This window comes from Neovison vison, chromosome 10 (assembly GCF_020171115.1).
Source record: "Neovison vison isolate M4711 chromosome 10, ASM_NN_V1, whole genome shotgun sequence".
In the NCBI taxonomy this organism is placed as follows: Eukaryota; Metazoa; Chordata; class Mammalia; order Carnivora; family Mustelidae; genus Neogale; species Neogale vison.
In genome coordinates this window covers 38,267,085-38,286,376 of record NC_058100.1, presented here as the reverse complement: position 1 = coordinate 38,286,376, position 19,292 = coordinate 38,267,085, and the positions used below count along the sequence as shown (strand labels likewise).

The following is a 19,292-nucleotide window of genomic DNA, read 5'->3' as shown; positions in this document are numbered from 1 at the left end:
TCTTGGCACTTAGCTTGGCTCATTCGATTTCGGGGAGCTCGATGAAGAGGCCAGAGGGCGTGATAAATGGCGTGGCTATTGAATGGCTATTTCTAGACCGTGTAGGAAGTCTCTTCACATGGGCTTTTCCAGGGGTCACCTCAGGTTTAGAATCTAGGGGACTGCTCCTTACAGGACTTTCTTCCCTTTGCTTGACCTTAATCCCAGCCCCCACCTCCATGCCTTATCCTCAGCTCTACTCCTGCTGGACACCCACAATGTTCTCACCATGTTGTTTTTATTTCCTTCTGCCAGGTTCTCTCTATCAGCAACACTCACAACTCCTACCATTTGCTTGTTCCCAACATCATCAAACACTGACTAAATTCTCCCTCTATCCTCAGCACTCCATGAGGAGCTACAAATGCCGAATGAGTGGGGGTGGTTCCTACCCTCAATGACTTGATGGTCTGGAGGAATGTAGTCCTACAAACAATGGAAAGAAGGAATGCGCTCATTTAGTCCCAGATATGTGGACCACAGGGTCACAGCATGGATTTCTCATTGCCTCAGGACTTTGACAGTCAAATTGAATGGGGCAGAGGGCAAGAAGAAGTACTGCTTAGCTTAGGTGGAGGGTGGAAGGTGGAGAGGAATGAAGGGCACTGCCAGCTTGTGAGCAGAGCTGCTCTGAGCCAGAGAATCCTACTTTCCAGGCTGCTCTAGGATGGCACAGCATCTTTGTCGATGACCTCTGAGGAGAACAAACTGGGCATGTTTGAAGAGATTCTAGACCCTAGCACTAACAATGAACTAGGACTTTCTTGCCTGCAAACAGTACTATCTTAGTCATCTGGATGAATTGCTAAGGCTTATTCCTGGTAACAGTTGTGTGCTTTCTCAGACTTTCTATTATAACTGATTTTCATATGTATGGAGAGCATGCTCAGAGAACAGTTAAGACTGCCTTCTGGAGAACTATCCTGCACGCACAACAGTTGCGTTTACTCACACCTCATCAACTTAGCATCCGTGATTTCACTCTGTATGTACTGTTATCTGTCACACTTGGAAAAATCAGAATTTCACATCAGGATGTTCACTCCTCCCACCCACTGGCTTCCAAGCAAGAATTTCTTAGCAAATACATTTCTAGAATAAATAAACTATGAGTAGTGCACACAAGTGGGTCATATCGTCTAGGTAAAGTAGTTCTTTTGTGGGAGTAAAGTAAAGTAGTTCTTTTGTCAGAGCAAGGTAAGGTGAAAAGGGAGGCAGCCCGGAGTGCTTAGTTCTAGAAAGTTCTATGCAGTTCTCCATAGCTTGAGAAGCAGCAAGCGACGTAACACCAACACCACTGAGCCTGACATGCCCCCAAGGAGCTGAGACTCCTAAGTCTCGTGTAGAAATCTGGGTGTTGTACAACAAAGCTGGTTGGATTTTTGTCTGGTCCCCAAATCTACTAAATGTAAACATCCATCCCTTAGCTGATGGTCCCCAAAACTAAAAGGACAAAAGGCGTCCGTGCAACACAATTCCTGCCAAGGATGGAATGAGATACGCGTGAAGACTTCTGCGAACGTTAAAACCATAATATAAGTGCGACGTGAGGCATGGAGAGCCGAGCCTTGATGGCCATTACAGCAGAGTCTGCTGCTGTTCAGCCAGGCAGAGCCATCTCTCTGGCATGCTGACATATGTCAGCCTGCTTCGTGTTCTCTCTGTCTCCAACCCACGCAGCAGATGAGCTCCGAGCACAAATTCTCGGGCACTAAAGCAGGGGGGCCCTATTCGGGTTAGGGATCTGACCGTTGTATGCCCCTGTGGCAAAAAGAAATCCAGTCTCATCAAGAGCTGCCGAAGTCAGTTCAACACTGAAGCCATGAGGGTCTAAAATCTGGTATATTTGGAGGCCAGTCTCGAGTTCCCAAACCTGTAGGAAAGAACAGCAACAAAAAATCAAGTCATCCAGATACCCTTGGGCTCTTACAAAATTTTGTAGTATTCACCACAGCCTCCAGATCAGTGCTGGCTCTTCTAAAGTCTTTTCCAACATTCTGGCCTGAGTGTTGGTTTGACCAAAGAAAGTTCTAACAGATGCAGTGCTGTCAAGTCGTTCCTGGGATGCTTGAGTGTGTCTGCTGCATACCTGGCGGTGGAGACAGACTGACTATTCCAGAAGCCTTGGCAGGGGAGGAAGTCGCCAATTTTGCTGCTGTGAGCATGAAACAAGATTAGCAGCCAGATAGCAATGTGAGCATTACAAGTACAGTCGACAAAAAACAAACAAACAAACAAATCTGGATTTATTCCCTGTTGACACTCCTCCGAATTAGCCAGGAGTTCCAGGACAGAATGAAAGAACCCTGAGGAAGGGGCTTATTGACCTTTTCAAGAAATATTCTGATGAGGGGCATGGGCCTCGCTCTTGGAGGGAGGTGGGGAGGGAGAGAGAGAGAGACTTCAGAGAAGGCTGTCTGTGTAGTCAGGCTGGGTATAATCAGAAAATCCAGAAACATGTCAAGATACATCATTCTCTCTCTTTGGAAACACAGTTGAGGCTCTAGACCTTTAGCCTTTCGGTCTAAATCTCTCCTTCTTTGTGGATCTGCTGTGCTCATATGTAAAGCAGACTGTCGGTGAGTAATGAAACTGCACTGGCAGGACAGACGGTCACCCTCTGGGTCTGTGGGGCCGAGGCAGCATAAGCAAAGGGCCAGAGATGAGAAGGCACTTTGCCCCTCCAGGGAGCTGAAAGACAGCCATCGCAGCTGGAATCAGGGAGGGAGAGCAAGACCAGAGGGAACTTATGGAGTCATCTGGAGGCCAACCGAGGGCCCCTGACTGACCTGATTGAGGCCGGTCTGACTCAAGAGTCTACGTTCTCAACCTCTGAGTGCCCCCAATGCAGACAAGGTCTTTAAAGGAGAAGAGAAATGAATGACACTGCATGAATGGGCCTCAGAGGTCACCTATGTTCTGGGCTGAAGTATGTTCTCTCTTCAAGCAAGCAATCAGGTATGAAAACTCACCTAGATGTGAGTTTCCCGCTTTTCCCTTACAGGGAAACCATGTCCCTGCTAGAGGTCAGTATTTCATGAAAACGGAGTAGGTTTTATTCTGTAGGTTTATCAGAACTAGGTGACTGTTAACTGAACTCCCAGATTTGGGCCTGAGAAAATCTCCAGCAGATGAGTACAGAGGGTCCAGGATTGAGAGGGGCCTTAAAGCGCCTCCAGAGGACGCTCTCTACTGCTCCAGATGTTTCCTTTCAGAGAGCATGCATGTTTCCTTTGAAGCACACACTGCCGGTCATCACTGCTAGATGGCTTCAGTGGTCGGAATTACTGACGCACTTAGGATGGCTGCGTACCTGGGCCTCTGGGGAGCACGGCAGTGTCAAGCGGAGGAATGCACAGGAACAGACAAAGGGAGCTACAGCAGGCCAACCTGGGTACACACCCCAGCTATGATGCTTACTAGTTACACAATCTGGGGCGAGTTGCTTGATCTCCATGAGCCCCTGTTTCCTTATCTTTTTTTTTTTTTCCCAATTTATTTATTTTCAGAAAAACAGTATTCATTATTTTTTCACCACACCCAGTGCTCCATGCAAGCTGTGCCCTCTATAATACCCACCACCTGGTACCCCAACCTCCCAACCCCCCCCCCCGCCACTTCAAACCCCTCAGATTGTTTTTCAGAGTCCTTATCTTTAAATGAAACCCTTTATCTGTCCACATGGAACCGGTATGAAGATTAAATAAGATCATGGATTTAAGGCACATGGTACATATCCTGCACCTATAGGGGTTATAGTAAACATTATAAATTTCTCTCCCTTCTTTCGTACACTATCTTCTGCTCATAACTCAGATTTAAAGATCGATCAATCTATCTAATCTACCCATATCTATCTATCTAATCTATCCATCCACCATCCATCCATCTATCCACCATCCATCCGTCCGTCCATCCATCATCCATCCACCATCCACCATCCGTCATCCATCCATCTACCATCCATCCGTCCGTCCATCCATCCATCCATCCATCATCCATCCTAGTACTCCTTCCTTGGTATATTTCCTTTAAAATTCCTATTCCTATAGGAATAGGAATTTTATTCCTATAGTAAATTCCTATAGTAAAAAACTAGCTTTATTTATTTCATTGAGGCAGCAGCTTAATAACAAGCAGTCTGAGCTGGCTGAAAATACTTGTTTTTCATGTGTTCGTGAGTGTTTAAAAATAGCTATACTGTCGATCTCATCACACAGGCCACTACATTTACTTAATCACAAAAAGCCTTCCCTGTCAAAAGAGAACATTCTGCGTTGCCTTTGTCTTTCTGAAGAGCCAATCTACACTCACCTTGATGATGGATTCAGAACAGACAGTAAGTACTTGGTGAAAATATCTGTTGTAAAGCACGACATTGATTTCTCGTTCATGAGTGTGAGGAATCTGTTTTGTATCTTGGACCATCCTGGTCAGAGGGTACATGTCCATAACACTAGATCCTGGAACAGAAAGAAGATTGTCACAAACACCCAACATTAGAAGTTTTTTTGAAGCACAAAGGATTTTACCCAAACAGTCGTGTTTGGAAACAATCCGTCGGCGAGGTTAGTAACATCGATTCCTAGGATATCTAATGAGGTGAAGATACACTTATTTTCTCTAAAACATTTTTGACAAAAAAAGCAGATGTTATTCAGCAAGAGAAAAGCATTGTTGAGGCCATCAGTAATTTTCAAGGCCATGGGATTTATCTATCTCCTCTTTTCAGTGATCCCTAGTTTTCTATTTTTTTTTTTTAGTCTATATTTTTCCTTCTCAAGAGTGCCTGCCGCATGCTTCTCCATCTGGTGTCCAGTAATCACGGTGATGGTCAGCTTTCTGCTGAAGGTAAGCTTCCCTCTAGTGATTGGAATTTATTGTTGGCCTCTCCCGATCAACAACTGATAAAGCATTCTGTAAACACAGTCTTATTAAATGTAATGAATTAGAACAGTTACAGGCCAGTGCTTGCAACATCAATATTAAATAAGACCAATTTCCAAATCAACGTGGGGAAGTAGGTGGAAAGCAGATATATCTCATTTGCATTTTCCTAAGGGTGCTGGTTTGGTTTTACAGGGACACAACAAATGGCAAACCTGTGGGGGCGCCTGGGTGGCTCAGTGGGTTAAAGCCTCTGCCTTCAGCTCAGGTCATGATCTCAGGGTCCTGGGATCGAGCCCCATATCGGACTCTCTGCTCGGCGGGGAGCCTGCTTCCTCCTCTCTCTCTGCCTGCTTCTCTGCCTACTTGTGATCTCTGTCTGTCAAATAAATAAATAAAATCTTTAAAAAAACCCACAAAAACAAATGGCAAATGTGATTTAACTCTCAAAAACAACTTTGTATTCTGTGTTGGTATAATGTCTCGAAATGTAAGTAAGAATCCCAAAGCATTTTAAAGATCAGACAAAATGAAACTTCTCTGTTTTATTGTCATGGAGATTAAATTATCAAAGGTCACTTTGTATTGGGTTTCTCACCATTTTCCAATCTTACCTGTAGGAAAAGGAACCCCAGGAGTTAACGAAGCCCTTTCCTAAATCTGCTTAAACTTTAAGATTAAAATCTGTTCGTGTGTAGAGAAGGACTTAAAAAGGTTTTTTTTTGGTAATATTTCTCAGGTCAAATATTCTAATATGGAAATACGAGAGGAATATGGAAGCCAATGACCAACACTTGGAGCTTCCTGGTAGAGCTTTTAACTATTATACTGTGACTCGCTTTATTCAGAACCCACACCAACGAAGCTAGATCTGCTTATGAACTAGTGGTAATCCTCTGTGTTTTCAGCACTGCTGTGGAAACAATGCAGTTACAAAGAAAGAATGTGGATTCAGAAGCCACGTGCTTTGGGATTGAATTCCAGCTCTACCTTTTAACCTGGTGGGTTTTTGTTGTTGTTTTATTTATTAGAAGGAGATGGAGCATGTGGTGGAGTGGGGGTGGGGGGAGAGGGAGTGGTAGGGAGAGAGAGAGAGAATCTCAAGTAGAGTCCGCACTGAGCATGGAACTCGACCTGGGGCTTGACCTCACCACCCCAAGATCACGTCTTGAGACGACGTCAGGAGGTGGATGCTTCACTGACTGAGCCACCCAGGTGCATCAGTCCTGGTGGTTTTCTACTGGTCAGCTGAACTGCTTAATATTCAGTGTCAGTTATAAACGAGGATAAGTAATCATTCCTACCTCCTGGGGGGGGGGGTTATGCAGGTCAAATGAAACAAAGCACATGAAAGCACTTTGTAAAAGAACTTTCCAAAAGGGCACTGTTGTAACAGAGGAATAATACAAATGACAGTGCAATAACAACAGTATATTCTACAAAGCATTTCCAGAATGTGATGCTGCTGTCATCAGGGTTTAGATTACGATGGTGGCTTCTCTGGAATCAAAGCATGAAGTAAAGTCTGGGAGATAAGCTTCATGTAATTCTGATGTCGAGTCGATGGCAGCAGTCAACGTAAGTGACACACAGAGCTGTATGTTTTTATAAGCAAAGAACTAGCAAAATTACTTAAAACCGGGAAGCAATCATGATTTCTTCCTCCTCCTTTTCCTTCTTTTGTCTTGATACTTCAGTCCTTAGTTATTCTGGTGATAAATGGGTTGGAAATGCTGAGCCCACTAATTAAACATGCAAGTAAGGATACTAGGAGAAAATTTGCTTGCAGTTATTAGCATTTTTTTTTGGAAGAGCTAATACAGAAGAGGAGTGCTTACACCTAGAATTAAGTTCTGTTTTACAAGATGTAAAATTATCCATCAAGCATGAAGTGCTAGTTCACTCCTCATCCAGAAAAAAACCCAAACAAACCCAGAGTTAAAAATAATTCTATTCTCCACTAGCAGAGATAGCACCAACCATTTCAAAAGCATGTCTCCTGCGTGTCTTCCTGCCTTAATTAATCCCACAGGAACTCCGAACAGGTGGTCAGTGGGAAAGTGCTTAGGAAATGCATTCTGAGCTGGTGTTCCAGAAGGAGGAAGTATTGGTAATAGCATTCATTTTAAGGCCTGAAGGCATGCATGTGAGCTGCATTTAATGTAAATGACTAACAACGTTTTGTGTCTTTAGGAAGTGTGTTTTTAAGAGGCAACAAATAAAGGAGGCAACAAATCTGTTGGCATCATGCTGTGGAACTATCATTGGGGACTCTTTTTCTCTCCATTTTATGGTCTAGATGCAAAGGCAGGTGGGGACGTCAGCACCTTCTACCTGTCTGAGAAGTTAGACATTTGGCCCCAGAATGCATGGGGCCAAACTGCCCTGCTGAAGAAAGGGGGTAAGGATGCTGGTGGAGTCCCTCAGAGGCGGCTCCTGAGAGTCAAACGGAGCTGGCTTTGCCTTTTATGCAGCAACACATCACATCCTACTTCTTGCTTTGCCCAAGGCCATCTTCCGAGGCTCAAGAACTTAGAGCGCTGACCTAGTTTTTCCAAGGAAGTGCAGGTGCATTTTATCCACCCGGCCATGCAAAGACAGGAAGGAGTGGAACAGAATGAAATATCTACTGTGATGAATCACAGTTAACACATTCCCCTTCTGCTTCTATTTTTCTTCTGGTTAGTGCTCAAGTGTTAGTTAAAAAAACGCTTGAAGTCAAGATGGGAGTTTTGCCTGCTGTTAAATGGGCACACTCACCTGTAATAAGCATGCCATGATTGGAATCGTACACCATGGAATAAATCTGCATGTCTCCTGGTCCCCCGTGGCTGTCATGGAACACTTGTAATAGTGAAAGAGTCTGTACATCCCACACCCTGAAAACCTGGGGGAACAAAGAACACAGTTCACCACTTTCACACTGTGTTCCCCACTCAAAGCTATTTAGGTAAAGCATTTCCAAAGCCTACAGTACACGCCTAAAAACTTACAGCAAACCCCATGACCCTGCAATTGTACTACTGGGTGGTTACCCCAAAGATACAGGTGTAGTGAAAAGAAGGGCCATCTGTACCCCAACGTTCATAGCAGCAATGGTCACGGTCGCCAAACTGTGGAAAGAACTGAGATGTCCTTCAACAGATGAATGGATAAAGATGTGGTCCATATGTACAATGGAGTATTATGCCTCCATCTGAAAGGATGAATACCCAACTTTTTATCAACATGGACGGGACTGGAGGAGATCATGCTGAGTGAAATAAGTCAAACAGAGAGTCATTTTTCATATGGTTTCACTTACTTGTGGAGCATAAGGAATAACTTGGAGGATATTGGGAGATGGAGAGGAGAAGTGAGTTGGGGGAAATCGGAGGGGGAAACGAACCATGAGAGACTGTGGACTCTGAGAAACTAACTGATAGTTTTGGAGGGGAAGGGGGTTGGGTGAGCCTGGTGGTGTGTATTTGGAGGACCCGTATTGCATGGAGCACTGGGTGTGGTGCATAAACAAGGAATCTTGGAACACTGAAAAAAATAAAATAAAATTAAGATATTAAAAAAAACTTGCAGCAAGTATGATTTATCTGGCAAACACGTCTTTGCTAAACTCCAATTTGGTTCTTGGTTCAATGATTGTTAATATCGAAGAAAAATAGAGCAGTGATTAAAAATTTGCTTAAAGGAACTGGATTCTTTTTTTATCTTACAGAGAAATCTGGTATTTATTATTCTTTAAGAATTTGGAGGATTGATCATGACTTAGAGTTCAAATGAAGCCACCCTTCTCTCTACACTAGAGATTGGAAATTAGAGGGAAGACATATTTTAAGTGGAGGGTTTCAAATTGCTCTATTACGACATAAGAAGATGGAACGTTGGAGCACCTGGGTGGCTCAGTTGGTTGAGCACTGGACTCTTGATTTTGGCTCAGGTCATGATCTCAGAGTCCTGAGATCAAGCCCTGTGTCAGGCTCTGCACTCACATTGGAGCCTGCTTGAAATTCCCTATCTCCCTCTCCTCCGTCCCTCCCCACAATTGTGTTCTTTCCATAAATAAGTGAAATAAATAAATAAAATCTTTAAAAAAAAATGATGGAACATCTTACTGAATGAGGTTTCTAAGAGCTTCCCCCCTCCTCCTGCCCAGGGATTTAAGAAATTCAGAAAGTAATTTTTAGGCATGGCTTAGATACAGTAAGAGTGTAGGGAAAGAGATTATTTAAACTCTCGAATTACTTAAAGAGAGCTTGGGTTATTAGACTAGAAAAAACAATAAAATACAAATTCAGCAAAAGTAAGTCAAGTTGACCCTTGGTCACTTGAAATATCTGGTCCATCTTAGTCTTCTCCATTATTCTGTTTTTTTGTAAGCAAGTTGTAGCATGATTGAATTTCAGGAAGAAGCATGATTTGATCAAGGTGATGTTTTCTAGCATGCATCCTTAAATAATATTTTCACTTTATAATAGTCATCATTAACCCATTAAATTAGAATATTTGTTGAGGGGCGCCTGGGTGGCTCAGTGGGTTAAGCCGCTGCCTTCGGCTCAGGTCATGATCTCAGGGTCCTGGGATCGAGTCCCGCATTGGGCTCTCTGCTCAGCAGGGAGCCTGCTTCCCTCTCTCTCTCTGCCTGCCTCTCCATCTACTTGTGATTTCTCTCTGTCAAATAAATAAATAAAATCTTTAAAAAAAAAATAGAATATTTGTTGAGTAAATGAGTGGTCATTGTAGAACTAGATATAAAAGAGTAATTTTGTTAACAGGGAGATACTAACTTCTTGTTTGAGACCCTTGTAATCGAGTTAAATGAGTTCACACCTCACTGTTGCAAAGGCAGTTTGATTCTTTTGTGTAGACACATAAAGATGTCTAAGTCATGTGATTTAGGGAGTGCTGGTGAGGAGTCTGGCCTCGAGTGCAGATCCTTGGTGGGCCAGTACTCAGTACTCTCAGTACTCAGAACCTGTACTATTGGGAGTTACCTCCTTTGTTCTAGTCAAAATGCAAACTTAGGGTAGTAACTATTGAACCTTATCAGTCTTTTGTGCCGGTAAGTAAGTATTATGAACTATTTATAAATTTAGGCTCTGAGTCCAGATGAGAGACAAGTAGGAGAAGAACCTGAAAGTAGAATCGAGGAGTGCCCAAGAAATTTATCTCAACTCAAACTGTCTCTGATTGTATTGCTTTGGCTAAGATGCATTCAGGGTTGGCAGGCATTTTGCTATATGCATATGCTCTGAATGGTGGTTGCTGGAAAGAATAAGGGACAGGGCAGAAGAGGGGTCAGCTCTAGCACATCACTTAGATTCCTGGAACCCCAGGTTTCTTATTTCTAGAGCAGACATACAACACCAGCACTCTGTTCTTCACTGAACTGACGGGAGCAGGTTTTAAAATCTGTAATGTTTTCTGTAGAGTAGTACTAATTTCTTTATTCCTATTTCTCTCTTCTTCAGTGTTTGGTGCTTTAGGTGTTTTATGTGATTTTTAGGGGTGACTGATGGGCTAGCAGATCTGCCACACCTGTCCTCGGGTCCCACGTGTCATCTCTGTTACTAGTCATACCAACCGGCTCCCCATTTCCGAAACCCTTCTCATTCTGGTCTTGGGCATGCCACCTACCCTTCCTATCATCTACAACTGCCTTTCAATATCCCTCACTGTGTAGTGAACTGTTCCCCTTTCCTCGAATCTGTTATAAGGAGAACTAAGGAGTCACAGCTCAAAAAGTTTGTGCCTTGATGTGCCATTTCTTCTCCAGACACAGAGAAATAGTAAAGAATATATAAAACAGAGAAAGCAAAAAGAAACAGCAAGCCTATAAAGCAAGACACATATCTCTATAAATAGATCCAAGCAAGAGAGACGCAGGAAGTGAGGGAGGGGTTGCCTCAGGGGGCTGCGCCCTGGAAGTGACCGGCCTGGGGCAGCAGAGAGCAGTCCCAGGCAGAGGGGACCAGAGGCTCCTAGCACTCCATGGAAGAACCTGGAGCAGTTCCCCAGTTCAGGGCAGCGAGAGCGGGGAGCTAAGGCTTTACTTCCATCTGGAGCTACAGTGTTCAGAAAGCTGTGAGACCTGTGAGCAAGGAGGACACTGCCTTTGACCAGAAACTAAACCAAGACTACTTCTGACTCAGGAACTAGACCTGTTTCTAGACTGCTGCCCAAGGGGACCAGGTCGCAGAAGTTTACAGATATGGAAGACGGAGCATGAAGACGTGTAAAAGAAACTGTAATTTTCAGAAAAACTGAGAGGAGGCTCTCTTCATGACCTTGAGCTGAAAAGGACGCCTTCAATAAGCACAAAAAGCATGAACCATAAAACCTAGACTCGTTTAACTGAATTAGAATTAAAAATCTCTGTTTAAGCAAAGCCACAATCACAAAGCTACAAGGGGTAGAGCCAAGTCCAATGTTCATTGGCCAAGTTGGATACACGTATCTTGTGCTTCCAACAGAATCCCATGTAGCAGTTAAAACAAGTGAACTAGACCTATATGTAAAAATGTGGATTACATGCTGAGAAAGGAAATTTCAGTAGGATTTATTCACAGAGAATACTGACACATGCAAAATAAAACTATCCACGGCTGAAGGACATCTATACATGTACTAATGGTAATAAAACATAGTGCTGGTTCTGAGTTGAAAGATCCAAAAACTCCTCTCCTTTGGACACCTTCCATTGGTCACCCTTCGAATTCAGATGTCCCCCCTGCAGATGCCCATTACTACCCGTCTACAGGTGTAGCAATTAGCATTTGTCATATGACGATTTGCTAAGGGGCTTCTCTACTAAATTGTACTCCCTTGAGGGAGGAACCATATGGTATTTCTTCCCCCAGTATCTTATGTGTTCTCTTTAGTTGGACTGGTTATTTAAGTGGATTTGGGTCAGCTCGCTTGCTTATCCCCTGTCTTGGTCCAGGACCTTGTACGAACATACAGAGGAGCAGCACTGCATAGACAGAACTCACACTGTAACTGGATAAATCAGTTAATAAATGGGACGGCATCAGCAAACAGAATTCACTGAGTCTGTTTTTAGGTGGTCTTCATACGTTAGCTACTTTGGAGGAAAGGGGAGTAGGGATAGGAATGAGGCTGTGCTGATTCTAGCCCTGTTCCCTACTCATCTCCCTCAGGGGTTGACAGGGTTCCTGTGGTCCCTGTTAGTGCTTCAAAGCCTGAGACACAGAGGGGAGCAAGGATTAGGAAGGGCAAGAGGTTTCTGAGAGAGATGGCGTTGCTGTAGAAAGAAAATCTGAGAAGACAGGTGACTTACACTATGGAAGCTCTGTGTGCACAATGGAGTGTTTGTCAATAATAAATTAAATATTATGTATGTGTAAAATGGAAATTACAACAGATATTCACCTCCTAGTGGCAGAAAACTAATGATTTCCAAATAAATTGGGAATGCAGGAGTTAGGAGGAAGGATTTTTTTTTAACATTGGGAAAAATTCAACTGAAACACTGTAAGGCTTTGAGGATAGTTATCCATCCCTAAATATCAAAGAGAAGGACAATAGAAAGCCCTCCTCTGAAGATTTTTTTTTTGTGAGGGATCATTAATAAACAATGATGAAGCAAAAAAGTTTGAAAACTCTACGTGTATCTGAGCCAGGAGTAAGAGGACTGTTTCGAGTCAACCAGGTTTCCTGGCTTTTCTTGCAAACCTAGTACCAATCACTATTGTCCAAATGCATTAATAAAGTGTTCTTTTTGGGGCTCCTGGGTGGCTCAGTTGGTTAAACGTTTGCCTTTCTTTGGCTTGGGTCATGATTTCAGGGTCCTGGGATGGAGTCCCACATCCGGCCCCCTGCTCAGTGGGAAGTCTGCTTCTCACTCTCCCTCTGCTCCCCACTGCTCCTGTACGCTCTCTCTCAAATAAATAAAACCTTAAAAAAATAAATAAAGGACTCTTTTTTTTTTTTTTTAAATCTTGGAGGCTATTTATTATAGAGTGACCTAGAGCAAAGTATCTGATGTGTAGGAGTTGGCTTGAGATACATAAAAAAGGACTGTAAAAAGGTGCAAAACTGACATGACACGCACAATTCCTTACACGGCAAGTAATTCTGGAACACCAAGCTAGGTGCTACAGAAGCACAGGATCAGCAGAAGCACACTTACAGCTGTTCTTGAACAGACCTTCATCTGCTCAGGAACATAGATACAACACAAGGAATTATCACGCACTGTAAGAGTTATCTGAGCGGAAGTTTGATCACTGTGCTAAAACTTGTATTGGCAGAAATCTTTAGATTTGCAGTATCATTTAGGTAGTGGAAAGGGCATGGGGAATTCAGCATTTCTGATTTGTCAAGGGAAGCTGGGATTTTGCCGGCCTTCCTAATTTTGTCCAACTATTACAAGAGGTTAATTAGATTTTAGACCCCAAATGAATCAGATTAAGGCTAGACGGCTTGACATTGAAGAGCCTGAAGATAGCTGCTATCCTGACTCTTCTGAGGGTGACACAGTATTATAGACACATTTGGAATTTGAAAATAGGTATGTATAACATCGGTACAGATGGTAGGCATTCAACGTTACTTGTGTAGGAATTCAATGCAAAAATGTGTTTTTTAAGCGCTTACAAATAACAAGAAGAAGAAGATTTTTTTTGCTACATGGAATGAAAACTGTTAATTTGGTTGTCTGGTTCTCACATTCCTCCTGAAATGTGGTAACTGGCAAACAGAAATGAAGGGAAGCCAGCCAGGATGCCTTTGAAAAATTAACTTTTTAATGACCAAGTTATTAGATGTGTTTAGTAGGAAATTTCAAGCTGTGCAAAAACCAAAATCCTCTTTCCCACCTCCCCTGGAGGTCCTTCTGGGCTCTCCAGTTCTACTTCTTAGGTCAATCTGTGCGGCTAATACTGCCTCTGGAGACCGACAAGCTCAGCTGAATCCTCCTTCACCACTCACTAGCTGTGTGACCTTGGGCAAATCACTAAACATCTCTGAGCCTTAGTTTTTACATTTGTAAAGGAGATTACACCAGAACCTATCTCCTGCAGTTGTCACAAATATTAAATGAGGTCACATAGAGAAAGAGCTTACACCTACGTGAGGGCACATTTAACTACTTAAATTTACTTCATTCTTTCTAATGGTTGCCTAGTATTCTGTTGTATGAATGCTCCATAATTTATTTTAATTAGTCCCCAACTGATAGAGGTAGGCTTATTTCTTTTAGCAAAGTAATAGTGATGCAAAAATTATATGTAATTATTGTACAGTAGTCTAAACATACCCGTTTGATAAATTCCTAGAAGAGGCATTTTTGTGTCAAAGGGCATGAGCATTTTAAGTTTTGCTAGCTTGCCTTCCGCGATTACAATTTCATGCCTTCTTGATTCCGAGTTGCAAAACCAGCTTGCGTATTTAGCTCCAGTTCTCGAGGAGAGCTGAACCTGATGTTTTTGTCTTTACTAGGTTTTGCCATCAAAGATTTTTGGCAGTTCTGCTTTATTTACTCAATGAGGTTTTTAACTCCTTTCGGACAGAGATTACATGAAACGATGTCTGGGCCCTGGGCAGGATACAGTGTGAGGCACTGAGCAGGGGCTCATGTATGGACTGATTCACATGAAGAGAGCAGGAAGTCAAGATTCCTGGTAGGATCGCTCAGAGACAGCCAGATTTCCAGCCGAAGAGCCATGTCAGGCTTCTTCAAGAGCTATTTACTGAGACATGAAAGTTAATGTCAACAACACACCCAGGAAGTACAATCACTTTAGGTAGACTGTAGTGAACATGTATGTGTGTGCGTGCAAAGGTGTATTTGTTCAAGGGGTCTGAGGGTCCTGAAAGCTGACGGGAGTGGGGGGTGGGGCCAAGGGGAAACAGTCCCACAGGAAGAAACTCAGAAACATCATGGCCCACCTTAAGCAAATGTGCAATGACAGCCAAGTGTCCCAGATTATATAACTAGAGAGTGATAGCCACGACGGAAGGAAGCTTCATGTACGGGCTGGTTCCCCAGTGTCTTTGTAGGCATATCCATTCTGATGGCTCAGAACCATCAACACAGTCTTCTTTTGAAGATGGTCAGTGAGCCGTCATGGGGTTACAGATTGAAGGAGCACAAGGCCTGTACATAAGCAAAAAGCTAAATTTTTTGCTTCAGACTCTTCAAGTTGAGTGTGAATCCCAAAGCATGTGCCCTTGCTTCCTTTCTCTTAACTCATATGTTCTCTTCACAGTTGGTCACTGACATTCTGTTAGCTGAAGGTTCATATCATACAGTGATCTTCCCCAGTAAATTCCAAGAGTCACTCTGAGGAAAGATCGGAGACTAGTAACTCTTACCTCTTGAGGATAAGAGTTGATCCAAAATAGAATGTCCCGAGAGCTACGCAAGGGCAGAAGATGGCAAATGCTGGGAGTAGTAAAATCAGGCTCTCAATCATGGATGCTTCCAGTTATCCAAAAAGTAAGAAAAACGAAACCAAAAACAGCTGGAATTTGGTTTCAATAATCCCATAGGGAAAGAAAGCATAAGGAGCTAAAGCCAAAAAATAGTTCTGATTTTTACAACTTAAAGGAAATATATTTTAAAGGGTCAGTTTTTCTTCCTATCCCTTGGTCTATTTCAAGTACCCACATTTTTTATTCACCAAAGAGAGATGAACTCCATTTTTCTCTTGGTGAAGACTTCTTGGAGGTGTGATATTTCACTGAGATTTAAAGGATGGCTTGGTGGGTATGGGACGAGAGGGATTGCAGACAAAGGCAGGAAAGCATGAAGACTTTGGGGAAGAGTTGGGTGATGTTTAGACTATCCAAAGACAAGTAAGTAGGAACAAAACTAGAAGGACCATAGAGAACCTTAAACACTAGAAAAGAGAATTTAAATTTTATTTACAAGGTGCCTCTGAAGATATGTAAGAAGGTACTGACAAGGTTGTAAGTGGATAAGGGAGTGATTAACATGAGACAGTGTAATATTTGGGTGGTGGGAAGATGAGAGAAACTGAAGTAGGAGACCACGAGTGCCTTCTACTCTCTCTTTCTCTTTAAACTTGGAGCCTGTCAGTGGGTGTGAACTAAGATCATAGTGTGGGAACAAGAATGAGGTGCCAGATATGAGAGATGTTTCAGAGACTTGGAGACTGGCCAGTGGATGGCGTTAGGGAAGCAGAAGTTTTAAAGTTGACTTTGAAGCTGGTCATGGTTCAGTGGGAAACAGCTGATATCATTAACAGCTGGAGGAAGACCAGAAGTCAGGAAAAGGGGATTCTAAGAAGAAAACCAATTTAGATGTAGATAACCAGGAATTTTGTAAAGGGTAAGTAAAAACCAAATGGTCCTTTTCAAGAAACCTTGAAGATAGGGATGTTGAGCATAACAAGAAGACAGATGCTGGCTGTTGAAAGAAGGTTCTGGATGGGGCAGTATTTGACTAGGAGAACGAGAGCAGGAATTCGATTCAGGAAGCAAGAAAAACGCTTGTCCTTGGGTGGGAGGAAAAGAAGAGAAAGTAGCAAAAAATACAGAAAAATACAGAAAAATTTTGAGGTGGAAAAAATGGAAATTAATGAAGCAACATTGATAGTCTCGGCTCAGAAGAAGATAAGGTAGCTTGTGAAGAGTGCAGAGGGGCATCAAGCATCTCTCTGAGAGAGTAGAGATCCTGTTCAATTGTCATGTAGACTGGACAGGTACTCAGCAGGAGATGAATATAAATGACTGAGTGGCAAACTCTAAGAGACTCTTGAATACAGAGAACAAACAAGGCTGTTCAAGGGGAGGCAGGTGGGGGATGGGCTAACTGGGTGATGGGGATGAAGGAGGGCACTTTTTGGGATGAGCACACGGTGTTATATGTAAATATAAATATAAATATAAATATGTATAAATGACAAGTCACTAAATTCTACACCTGAAACCAGTACTATGCTCTATGTTAGCTAACTTGAATTTAAATAAAAATAGAAAGATAGAAATAAATAAATAAATAAATGAGTAGCATCATCGGAAGCATGGGTCTTTGGAAAGCCTCCCCCACCCCATGCCATAGACCACACCCATAATCTACACCTGCGTGGTCACAAAGGAGGTCCAGTACCAACACAGACAGATCAACACAAGTCCTGTCCCCGACTATGGAGAGTGGAGGGCACCTGCCTTTCTGGTGACTGCTGATGTTTACCAAGGCCCCATTACACACTAGGCACTGTGTTGTGTGCTCACTTGCTAATCTCATTTCATCTTCACATCAACCCTGTAAGGAAGGTGTTCTGTTAGCCTCCTCAGTGATCTCAAATAACTCATCCAAGGTCACAGCCTGTAACAGTCAGAGTCAGACTGCAACTCAGGTCTGCCCACTTTTCGAGGCCATTCTCTTAGCCACATTTCCTGGGAGCGAGACAATAGCATCGTCTTCACTTGGGAGAGTGTCTTCGACGTGGTCTTCAATAGGATGGTGTCCAGCCAGTCTGCAGGCTAGGTCGCCACACCCGTGGCTTGCTCCGGCAATATTCACCCTGTTCCAACAATATTCACAGGATGGCTCCTGATTGCAGGACATTGCTTCTTGCTCTAGAGGACACTCCCAGCCTAGCGAAGCTGACTTCCGGAGTGAAAATTAAAAAACAAAAAAACAACTGTTAACCCATTTGCCATCTGTTAGAAGTCATCAAAGCAAGCATGTCTCTCCTCAGCAGAAAGAAGAAAAAATCATCTTTGCTATCTGGGCTTGTGCTTGAGAAAGTTGCCAGTCATGGTTCCCATTGGTTTTTGTCAAGGAGAGGAAAGGAAGTCTTTATTTCTCCCGGCACCTGTCAGAGTTGGTCAGCTCTCTGGGGGCAGGAGATGGGGTATGGTGAGCCCTTGACTAGAAACAAGGGTAGCAGCTGCAGAGGTAAGAAATATCCGAGTGGAGGGTCTGCAGAACCAGGAGAAAGGATGGAATCTGCTCGAAGGGCTTCACCCAAGGGCGAAGTAGTAGTCATGTAACCGGCTAGCGATTTAGTAAAGCTTGACATGATGAAAACTTGTTTATGAAGAAACCTGAACAAATGTTAGATGTGTAAAAACATCTGTTAATTTTGCTGTAATTAATGATCCTAATAGTGATGACGGCTTCAGCCAAAACATGCATATGCCTACTTTGCTGTTCTTTCTGCCTCACGGACTTGTTTCCCAGGTCTTTGTGGGACTGGTGCCTCTGGTCATTCCGGTTTCCGCTTTCTTGTCATCCCCTCAGAGGTGATTTGTAGTCACCACACATGGTTGTGTTTTCTGTTCATTTTAATACTTTCCTTGCTGTCTTCCATTTTATTTGCTGCTTTGTCTCTCTCCTCTCCTAGAATGGACTTCCTGTGAAGTTTTTGCCTTCTGCCTCATTCTTCTCTCTCTGCCTCAGTGTTCTCTCTCTGAAGCCCATTAGCCCCTGTCATGTAATAGATGCTCAAGAAATAAATGCTTTCTGAGTAAGTCATGAATGATCTCATTTAATCTTTATAACAATCCCGGAGGCAAAACTACATTTTACACATTTCCGTGTGGAAGGTATTAAGTAATTTACCAAGTGAAGCTGCTGGGATGCTTGAATGAGCATCAAGCTAAGACAACTCGCCCCGTTTATGAGAAACTGGAAAGCTGATGTCCTGTGTCTGTTCACCTCTGGGCCTGAGCGGTCTAAAGGTTTGCTAGAAAGATATCTTTGTTTTCTTTCATTTCTCTAGAGGGGACTCCAGGTCTCAATTCATAATGTGGTTTAATTTAAGCGCCTCAAAACCTTCAGTGTCTTTCCAGTACCATTAAAATTCCTTTGTAGTTTAATTAAAATTAAAAGTAGTTTCCTTATTATAAAAGCAATGCTTATTTACTACAAAAAATTGATAAGAAAAGAAAGAAAAGAAAAAACACAAAAAAGAAAAAAAAAAACTAGCCCATTCACAATCTTGTACTTGGGTAATCACTAGCATCTTGTTAATTTCCCCTGATAATACAGGATCAAAGATACATTTTAAAATGGGTTCATTTGGGGGCAGTGAAGTGCTCAGCTGGTTAAGCATCCTAGTCTTGATCTGGGCTCAGGTCATGATCTCCAGGTGGTGAGATGGAGCCCCACGTTGGGCTCTGCTCTCAGTGGGGAGTCCGCTTGAGATTCTTTCTCTCCCTCTTCCTCTGACCCTCCCCCAAATAAATAAATCTTAAAAAAAATAAAATGGCTTAGTTTCTTACATACTGTTTCATGATATTTCAAATAATATATTGTTTAGATATTTTCACTTTATTGTTCATCTATATAATGTTGAAAGTCAATACATTTCGATTACGTGAAAAGATACATCCTAACTTGCGGAATGGAGGGGAGGGGGAATTAGAGGAAGGAA

The 19,292-nt window shown here is 42.8% G+C and overlaps 1 protein-coding gene across 1 annotated transcript in view; it reads right to left on the bottom strand.

Annotated features, from left to right (window-relative positions):
* Positions 1 to 19,292, bottom strand: part of WDR64 (WD repeat domain 64) — a 115,036-nt gene that overhangs the window by 49,799 nt on the left and 45,945 nt on the right. Inside the window, exons 9-11 of the mRNA XM_044267023.1 lie at positions 7,687 to 7,813; positions 4,354 to 4,502; positions 1,789 to 1,912 (exon numbers count right to left, since the gene is read on the bottom strand). Coding sequence (XP_044122958.1) covers positions 1,789 to 1,912; positions 4,354 to 4,502; positions 7,687 to 7,813 — 400 coding nt within the window. The remainder of the gene's footprint in view (positions 1 to 1,788; positions 1,913 to 4,353; positions 4,503 to 7,686; positions 7,814 to 19,292) is intronic.